General features: G+C 32.0%; 1 protein-coding gene across 2 annotated transcripts in view; it reads left to right on the top strand.

Moving 5' to 3' along the window:
- The first annotated feature begins 585 nt into the window (after positions 1 to 585).
- Positions 586 to 11,354, top strand: part of T (tan) — a 51,388-nt gene continuing 40,619 nt past the window's right edge. Inside the window, exon 1 of one of the 2 annotated variants that reach the window (XM_026644768.2) lies at positions 586 to 640. In XM_026644768.2, coding sequence (XP_026500553.1) covers positions 631 to 640 — 10 coding nt within the window. In that variant the 5' untranslated portion in view covers positions 586 to 630. Of the gene's footprint in view, positions 641 to 8,509; positions 8,568 to 11,354 lie in introns of those variants that run through there. The other variant, XM_026644766.2, reaches the window with a different exon arrangement.

Below are 11,354 nucleotides of genomic sequence, written 5' to 3'. Positions count from 1 at the left end.
CGCTACATTAATAGGGAGTGAGGCTTTAAGTATTAAATCTACCAATTTATATCATGTTCTAGCTAAAAGTCCCGAATTCGGGTAAAATAAGAGTCGACACAAAACCACTGACGAACAAACATGCAAAATAAAATTATTATTATTTTAGCATTAAATCTTTTGGAAAACCTTGCGGTCAGAGTAAGCAGCGAAAGAGCCAGTGTAATTGTGGGTATTCATACGTCTGCCAATGCTGGTGTCTATCGGCGGTTTTCCATAAGAAATATATTTGTTATATTCAATTTCAAAATTTCGAAACAAAAATACAGTCAATAAAAACGTGCACTTTCTCATGTGATATATACCTTTACAAATGTAATACCTATCGACATTTATAAGATAATAAAATATCTTTATTTGCAAATAAGTAGTAATTAAAAAGCTAAAAATTAAACTAATCGCTGTTAACTCTTGTCATAAGGTTTATAAAGGCACAGAAAACGATATTTGACGTGTATATAAAATGTTGCAGAGTTGTAAAAATAGATAATGCGGTTAATACAATTACATGCGTTCATAAGGTTTCCTTTAGTTTAAAAGTCAGTACATTATCACATCTTGTGGTGTTTGGGACGTGTATCTACTTGTAAAATGGCGCAAGGTAAGTGCAAGATAAGATAATAACGTGATAACAAATGTTACAGAGCGCTTTTGTTTGCTAATTTTCTAGCAGTTTTCTTTAAACGTATTGTAGCTATCGTTCAGGTTTTTATTATATTACTTTCAAATTTGCGTTCTAATTTAACTAACTGCTACAGATTCTACCACTAAAACCACACCAACCAACTTTGTATATAAATTATATGTATTGCTCATTGTAAAGTGAACTGTAAGGTTCTTTATGAGAAATAAAGTTCTATAACCTGAATTTCTATTTTAGATTCTATAACAAGCGTATTTGCGAATTTTATATATTCTTAATAATTGCGAACAAAATATTGAATAATTATATATAAATGTATAAAAAATATATCACGACCTTTAATTCAATGTTCTGGCTCATTTTTCGCTCAGTTTAATTTTTTTATTATGTATCAAATAGATGAATTATAACGGAATTAATTTCACTGTTATCTTAATTTATATTAAGAAGACTGCTATATTTTTTGGTATGCATCTACAAGATACATACCAAATAATATATGTATGTATGTATATAAGTGTTTGTGTGCAGACTTATCCCTAACAATACTATGTGAAGGTTTCTATCTAACATTCTTGCTTGGATTAATATATGATGTACCTACCTAAATAATATTGTAAGATAATATATCCAAGCCAATTATCTTATACAATCTCTTTTCATCTTTAACCGCTGAAGTCTTTTCGCGCTTATATGGCTTTAAATAAAATCCTATAAGTAAAAAACACATCGAGTACAGTGAATAATAAAAGTGGCCGATTTAATATTGTATACTCTTTGTTAAAAAATATAATTGTACTTCAATAAATATATATAATAATAATTTTCTTTATTAGATTATAATCCCACAATTATAATTTATGACTCGTGTCATAGCGTCGTCATATCTAAAAATATTAAATACTTTAAAAAAAAAAATTTAAAATCATTTTAAAAATTTAAAATTAATAATTAAAATGTCGGCTTATGATTAAAAAATTAAAAGTGTACTTATATAATAATTCGTAGCAGTACATTGCATACTCTGAAATATATTTAGTAAGGTTTAAATGAAATAAATTACTAAATTATTTATTTTACGCAAAAAATACTTTATAATTTACATGCATAAAAAAGCAAAGTACGCTTAAAGTCTTTTAAATGAAATTCTTAAAATCGAATTTTACTCCCCATATTACACTTTAGAAAGATATGAAGTAACGTAGAGCAGGCGGCTAAAGCGCTACGGGCGACAATGCGGAATGTGCACTGGATACATAGCAAGCAGAGTTTCATTGGCTTTTGTATGAAGCCTTCCTACGCGATATATTCGAAACTGGTTGGAAATGTGCTGGAAATTTTCAGGGACAACTGCTCTTGCTCTATCGCACCTTTATGATGCACTCACGCTGAAGTAGTTGCCAAATTATGTATTCAAAACTGTTTAGCTATTCTTCCTTCAGACACCAAAACGAGTAAATTTCCTCTTTATAATTTAATCAACAGGAAATAACGCGCCTAAAGCCGAATAAGCCGATTTTCAAATTCCAATTAAAAGTATAAACGAGGCTTATTATTCGTACTCGTATGTAAAATTTTATATAATTAGACAATATTATGAAGTGTTGTCATAATTATCATTACTAACGTATATTATATCTACAAGTATGCGATATTTAAACAATTAATTGAACGATGAACTGAATTTTTAAACAACATAATAAAATAAACCATAGGAACAAATTATTCTAGACAAAAAATAGCAAATGTTAATAAGGACATAGTCGTATAATAAACGATCTCGAAATCTGGAATATATACATATTTGTATTCGATATATAACTTAAATAACAGACTGTTCTAAACATGGGACGTAATGGTAATGTTAAATATCTCGATTTAAAATCCAATAATTAATTAATATAATTTACTAGTGGTAGTGCCACACTGCATACTTTCGGGTTGCAGCCGAATGGGCCGGCACGCCCGGGGAAGTACCGCTCTCTCACTTAAAATCGGCGTAAAGTGGAGCTATGCTACCGCGTTTCGTCCGGTATGTGAGAGTCCCGGAGGCCCGACCCCCTCCCCCCCAAAACATAATGGTTGTGCAGAATTTGGTTTCATTACCCCAGGAGGGTACCATCGGCGACTGCGGTGGAGAATCCCTCTCTGGGCATCCATACTCAGGACGTACACCACCTGAGCAGGGATGCCCAGGCTGCCCTCCGAATTCTGGTGGGGGCAATTTTGCGCTCGCCACTGTTCGGGGCAAGCGGAGCAGGCATCAGGCAACCCCTACCACCCACACTGTGGACTTCTACAACATAAGGGGACTCAACTCCAACTTGAACGCCGTTTACTTTCACCTTGTGACGGCGAAGCCGGCCTTGCTCTTTCTTACCAAGACCCAGATATCCTCTCCTGCCGATACGATTTTTCTTTCTTACCCCGGGTACAAAATGGAACATTCCTTTTTACCACGAACTGAGGTGTGCGTTTACGTCAGAGATGATATCTGCTCTCGACGCCTCAGCAGCCTTGAAGGGCAGGACCTATTGATTATCTGGCTACGTGTAGACTGCGACGACCATCCGCGAATCTACGCGTGCCTTTATAGGTCCCATAGCGGTAATGCCGAAACCGACCTACTGGTTGAGCACATCCAAATGGCTACAAATTCCGTGCTGCAGCAGATCCCATCCGCAGAGATCGTAATTCTTGGTGATTTTAATGCCCACCATGCCGAATGGCTTGGATCACGCACTACCGATCATGCGGGTAGATCTGTTCTCGACTTCGCTTTAGCATATGATTTGACACAACTGGTCACCTCGCCAACGCGAATACTGGACGTGTAGGATCATATACCTTCGCTGTTGACCTTCTGCTGACTTCCCATACGGATGGCTACCAGGTTATCGTCGATCGAATTATCGACGATCAAGCCCTTTCCGATCTGCTTGATCCTTTGACTTTGCGTAGAGATGTTGGATGGCTCTGCATCTTCTACAGAATTTATCACGGGGAATGTTCCGAGGAATTGTTCGGATTAATCCCGGCTGCTGAATTTCACCTTCAGACATCTCGTCAAAATTCCAAATATCACCCGCACCACCTAGATGTCCAAAAATCCACAACAGCGCGATTTGTAAGACATTTTCTGCCTCGCACAACCACTCTGTGGGACCAGCTTTCGCCGGCGGTTTTTCCGAACCAATACGACTTGAGAACCTTCAAGAAAAGAGCGAACTCCTTCCTGAAAGGCCGGCAACGCACCTGCAAGCCCCCCGGTGTTGCAGATATCCATGGGTGGTGGTAGTCACTTTCCATCAAGTCAGCCTCTTGCTCGTTTGCCACCCCTAACATAAAAAAAAATAATAATAATAATAGGCTATTTGACAATGCGAAAAATAAAGTGTCAATTATTCTAATCAGTATATATTATGAGTTTAAAAATGGTTATTTATTAACGAAAGTTGAAAATAATAATTAATTTATTCAAAAATTCATAAATAAAAATGCATTTTATAAACGTTTGACACGTGACACAAAACGCTCCTGATTGGTCGGGTTTATGATGATGTCACTTGCTTGTTAACCTCGTTTGCCTACTGTATATAGATTATATGTGCCACAGATTACAATACAGGCAAGTGACGTCACCAACCCCATTGCAACGCTATATTGTCGAAGTAGCGTTTTCGCGCGCTATCTAAATATGTAATTTTTAATTTGATATTTTTCAGCAAATATGTACTAGAGTTAAAAAAAAACAACTTTTACTAGGTTCCTTAACCTCTACTAAACAATATAAAATGGATTTTAAAAACCAGTCAAATAACCTATTGTTGTAAAAAAATTAACAATATTTAAGACATCATAATACATTAGTATGAATTTATTAGAAACATACAATGTAATCGTATAGAACTATACCTATTAATAAAATAGATGCATATTTCAAATAGTATGTTCTTTATAGAATGTGAGACGAGAAATGTACGGACAGAAATATATTAAGTTCCGCACGACTGCAAATGAAATGAAAGTAAGGGCAGGAAAAGACGCAATCCGCGTAATGAAACTTATAGAATCTAGTACACAATATTTTAAATCTGCTTTAGGTAAAGTGAATATAAACATACGAATGCATTTTTATTACATATTGGCGAACTTAGACTAGATAGATAATAAATATTAAATATACGATCGCATTTCTTTAAATTAATAATAACTATGTACCTAATTAACATTAGCAGCCTGTAAATTTCCCACTGCTGGGCTAAGGACTCCTCTCCCTTTGAGGAGAAGGTTTGGATCATATTCCACCACGCTGCTCCAATGCGGGTGGAATACAGACGTGGCAGAATTTCGTCGAAATTAGACACATGCATTCCTCACGATGATTTCCTTCAACGCAGAGCACGAGGTGAATTATAAACACATATTATGCACATGAAATTCAGTGGTGCTTGCCTGGATTATACTTTATACTTTTACCACTGCCCATAGACATTGTTATGTAAGTCATTTTAATCATTCCTTATATTACCTATGACCGTCTTACCTATGAGACGATGTTATGTGCAGTTACACTAGCTCACTCATTATTCAAACAGTAACACAATAACACTCCGTATTCATGTTTGTCGGTAGAATATTTGATGCATTGATGGTACTTACCCAGGTCAGCTTGATTGAGTTTGTATATAGTGTATTCCAACCGCAAGACATCAATTCCAAACTATTCCAAACTCAACACCAACATTTCATTTCGAATTGACGCGATATCATTGGTCAAGATCTTCGATAATCCATGTTTTTCATTTTGGATTTGCGTAAAAACTGTCTTTTGAACGTCTACGAAGCCGTTATCATAGAAAGTAAGATTAAAAAGTATATAAGTGGTTAAGTTAAATGATATTGTATAATAATTAAATATGAGCTGCTAGTGGCGCATAATATAGCTATACTAGTAGTAAATCGAGTGGCATACATAAATCTAAGGTTTGTTTATTGCCATTCCTTCTTTGATTGGAATAACCTATAGATATATATAGCGATTGTGTTTAGATCGGTTTTAAATGTTATTTTGAGTTTAATAATTAGTAAATACCTTTCTACATTTCATAATTAAGAAGACACACTTTCAAGAAGATAAGTAACCAAATATCATTAAGGAAAATGTTTTAAAATACAAGTAATTATAAAAATATATTTTTGCTTTTCATATATTATCTGTCAGTAATATAAAATATAACAGATATTGTATTATTTTTTTTAATTCACAAATAACCCCTTTAATTAAACTAAGTCAATTATTTAACTTATTATTATCATAAAAATATATTAAAATAAAATATTTTTTTAATATGTTATTCATAGAACAAATATATAGATTTTTGAGTAGTTAATTTGTTTGAAGGTGATTAGTACATAAACATTCGTAACACATTCCGTGCACGGAGGTAACTAATAAATATTCCGTTACTATCATATTAATCGAATACTTTAGAATACAAGAAATCGTTATTTGGTTATTTGTAAATATTTCCACGTTATAACGTCACAGTTATTTAAAAACTTGGTACATATAAATATTCACGTGTTTTCGTCAAATCGCCTGTTTTAATTACTTTCGTAATACTTCGAAGTATTTAATTAATGATGAGATAAAAGTGATAATAAACATACTAGTTATTCATCCCGACTTCGTAACATTACTCGTACCTTTTTCCTTTAAAAAGTTAAATTTTCCAAAAATAGTTTGGAATCGATGCGTCCAGTCTGCTTACAAGACTAATTGTATTATGTCTGTGCGTTGATAGTCGGTCAGAATTAATTATTTTATTATCATTGGGTATAGATTATTATTATTTATATACCGATTGTCAGGATGACACGGACATAGCTGCGGGTTGATAGTGAATAGAAAACAATGTATTTGTAACGTACTTGACCTAGTTTTAGTTATCACAACAGTCTCTTATTTGTGTCTATTCATTTGACATTAGTCATTATAACACCGATAAGAATGCTAGGCCTTCTGAATTAATTTTTTTCTAATGAAATTATTATTTAAATAAGGTAAATGCTGTTATTACTGAACCTTTCAAGCTAGTTTTTTTTTACTGATTCTACATGACTTTACTAATTTGTGATTTCTTGATATATTAAGTATTTATTTTTATAGATCTATGAAACTTCATGCTTTGACAGGTATTTAGAGTACAAAAAAAAATTATGAAGTATTTATTACCATTGCCAATCCAAAAATAAATATCATATTATTCTTCTGTGAACAAAACATCGCTTAAGCTTTAGGTCGGATAATAGAATTAAAAAAAACGATGTGTGCGAAAGCTTAGCTAGTTATTACATACACTTTATAATTGTAGAATATAGAGTGTATGTGTTAACGAGCGAAGAACAAATAATTGTAAAATACATTCATCTAGTCATAAATTAAATTATTTTCAATAACTGACTGTGGACTGTTTATGATTTGTTTTTATTTTTATGTAAATGGTAGACGGACCGCCAAATCGACCACCTGGTATTAAGTGGTCACCACCGCCCATAGACATTGGCGCTGTTAGAAATATTAACCATCCCTTACTTCGCCACTTCGCCATTAAACTTGGGAACTAAGATGTTATGTCCCTTGTCCCTGTAATTACACTGGCTCATTCACCCTTCAAACCGGAACACAACAATACTGAGTACTGCTGTTTGGCGGTAGAATATCTGATGAATGGGTGGTACCTACCCAGAGGGGCTTGCACAAAGACCTACCACCAAGTAATGATTTAATATACTTGTTTCAATATCATACAGAAGTGTAAAAGAGCGTATGTAAAAGAGTGTATGCGAGCTATTATTACCCCGCATGACCCTCGGGGATAATGGCCGCCATTAAATATAAGAATTAAATGAATGCCATGACATTTTGATTTAAAACAAAAAAAAAAACAATTTGGTAATACTAAAATTACTACACACACATTTAATAATCTAACATGCATGTGTGTATTATAATTATGTATACAATTTCAATCAAAATCAACAATGACTAGATGCAACATTCCCCTGTTCTGCCACAGAAGACTCTCGTATCGAATGTTTAATTAATTTATCTTTCATAATTAAAAATATTTTAATTTATACGAATAATAAAAATTATCTAATTGGGTCTTATAACAGAATTTACCTTAAGCCGGTATGACTTGAGTATTACGCTGGTGATCGCACAAAAAAGGTGCAAAAATCTTAATTTTTAAAAGATAATGTTGTCCTAAGGAATAATTAATTAAACACCTAACTTAAATGTGATTAAGATTATGCACATGAAAAAGTATATTACATATCTTTCACGTGGCACTATTGTAAATAATTTAATACCTACTATACATTGTATACGTCTACTTTGGATTTACAAATTTATATTCTCTACTATACAGTCGAAACAAATATTTTTTATATATTTTAATACTAACATTTAACAATAAAATAAGGTTTTATTATATTATTTTATAAAGGTTACATCTGGTTTCACATTTACTTTAAAATCCCTTTGTATGAATAATAGTAACAAGAATCGGTGTAGAACAGCTACTCGTAATTACAAATTTGTAAAGGAAAATAAGTGTTATTCAATCCATGTTAACACTGTAAAACTACGATGTCGTCTCTTACATTGTACGCTGTAATACACATATTTTTTTTTTTTTTTACTGGTGATGTCACGCTTCGCGCCTTTCTAAGAGACTCACTGTTCCTTATTTAAGACATTTATGTGTAGTTCTCTACAGCGTTTCCATATCAAATTTATATTAATATCACAATTGAGTCTGAGAGTGAAATATGAATTATCTTACATGGAGTGTTGTGTTCGTGATATCATTAAGTAAGTTTTTTTTTTTTATAATTGAATTTTAACGATCCTAGTGTTTATCTATTTGGACAATGTTCATTATTATCTTAATTGTGAACGTGTTCTAGAAATTAAATTATATTTAAAAAACGTATACGGCGTTGCATTTTATTGGATTTCAATTCCATTTAAAAATAAAAATAAAATACATGTTTTAGGAATTATATATAATATTAATAATATTAACTTATATATTCAAGAGAATATGTTTACGTAATTTGATTACATATTACAATAAATAATAATATTATTATATACTATATTTTCCGAATGTAAAATAATTCGAAAAACATTTTAATAATTGTGTTTTGTTTATAATTATTATATTTTCACATTACATAGAAACATATATTCTCAATGTGAATTAAACTATTTTACAATAAAAAAGGGATAGAATATAATCCTCCAATATCATAGCAATTAAAGTCATATAAATCATAAAAACCATATAGTCCTTTAGTTGACTAGTAATGACATTCGACTTCACGTTACCAAAAAATATGATGTTAAAGGGTTAGGACAGTACCCAGAAAGCTCGACACGGTAAAATGCGATCCCGTGACTCCCGCCGGCGGCAGGGAGAGGGTACCGTTGATTTTTTTTAATGGGTATTCCGGTGATTAGTGCACCGGATAGTCCTACATATACCAAACTTCATGTGGGGGAAACGCTTAAAGCGGATTACCGGCTAAAAATAAATATAAAATAAAAGTATATTGAACGCTGATGTAAGCTGAGCTCAACGACATATATATGTCACAATAATAGGTTTTATATTTAATTTTCTTATATTTAGTGAAAATTTCATATATTGTTACGTAAATATATCGAATGTATTAAACATTTTTTTTTTTTTATGTAATAAACGTTTCGTAAACCAGACGATTAATACATCGGAAATTTTTTTTAATAACCAGTTATAGAATAATTTTAACTGTATAATTTTATTATGTTAATCGTATCTTGGCAATGAATTGTTTTTCGTTGATTTTTGGAGAATAACGATGTTTTAATTGCACCTAAAAAATAAACAAGTTTGAAAATACTAGTCACTGGTCGATTTTACTGATTGGAAATTAACTCAAACTTGGAATGATTATTTTTTAAAAGATGTATTTCTCCTTATTACCTCTATCGATTACACGACTCGTAACGTTATTCAATGTATTTACTGCCATTACGTACGTTATTTTGTATATGCGAATGTCGCTTAATTCCTTCTAAATATATATAACATATATAGTATGGATATAAAATAATCGCAAACTATTTAATTTTTGTAATTAAACGAAGCAATATCAAATTAATAAAATTATGAGATGTACAGAAATTAGATCGGGAAATCTGCGACAGAAAGGAGAAAAAGCTGAAACTGATAGAAGTCGTACGGTTACTAGCCCTACAAACAAAATACATAAAATGAAACGTCGACGCCACGTAAGTACACGTGTAAGAAATTGCTAAGTAATTGAAAAATGCTAATCGGAAACATGAATCCAAAGTAGTTACATGTTATTACTAATTATAGAGATTGCAAAATTGTTTGTTTGTTTGTTTTTTTTTTTTTGTAAAATATAAACAATTTTACAAAAGTATTTTTCACTATAGCGTAATTTTAAATATCGATTTATTTAAGGAAAATGACGTTTAGTATATACTAGAATACAAAGACCGCAACTTTGTGTCTGACGGTGAAGGTAAACATCGTTACCCATGAGAAACTCTACATCCAGATGAAATAATCACACATCTCTATCTACCAATCCGCATCAGAGTTTCGTTCTGGAATATATTCCGAACCCCTTCCTTAAATTGATTAAAATTAATTTAAGGAAGGGGGGGGGGTAATGAAAGCGAATGCGTGAAATTTTATTAATATACTCGTATAATATAAATTGCGAGTCATACGTAACACATTTATTCATGGATTCCTTTGAAAATTTAAATTAATCTGTTAAGTGTAAGCGATTTTTATGAAATCTTAAATATGAAGAGATTTTCATCTTTAGCGTGCCCTCTGAGTGTTCATATCGTGAAATTGGTGTAATTGCTTTTGAAAATGTTAATATTCCCTATATTTTTACTTACACTTATCAGAATAATTTTAGACTTCATACAATGAAACAGTTGTACCGTTCCATTTCATCGCTAATGTAGCGACGCCGAATCTATAATCGACTAAAAAAAAACAACAAATAGAAAACACAACGTTTACTTTGTAGAGAACTAGATTCCAGCGGTCTATCGGCTTGGATTAAAATCGACATATTTTCTTCAATTCCTTGCATTTCAGTGAGATATTTTTCACGTAATTGCCATTGACTTGCAGTAATTTGAGATTAACGATACTTAAGTTGTTTCGGTATTGTTTGTTATTGTTCATAATGTGTCATCCCAGGTTTGGGTGTACTAATAACATGAATACGAATTTAATGTTGACCATTTCTATGAATTTAATTGAATGTTACGTTCTATGAACTGCCAGTCATTTTTGCTTTAAATCATTATAATTACAGTATATATACTATTATGATCGATATGATATCAGTAAATACATAAATTACCATTTAGAACCAAATCGTAACCGTTAATCGAATAATAATAACATTTTATAATCGTTCTGGCGATTCGTTACGTTTTCATGCATTCTTTTATAACCAGTTTATCAAAATTTCTATTGAAGTGAGTTTTAATTTGATGTCGTATTATAACAATTGAGAGCCGAGATGGCCCAGTGGTTAGAACGCGTGCATCTTAACC

The sequence above is a fragment of the Vanessa tameamea genome, chromosome Z (assembly GCF_037043105.1).
Source record: "Vanessa tameamea isolate UH-Manoa-2023 chromosome Z, ilVanTame1 primary haplotype, whole genome shotgun sequence".
Lineage (NCBI taxonomy): Eukaryota > Metazoa > Arthropoda > Insecta > Lepidoptera > Nymphalidae > Vanessa > Vanessa tameamea.
The sequence above is the reverse complement of the archived record's forward strand: the minus strand, read 5'-3'. Positions and strand labels throughout refer to the sequence as shown.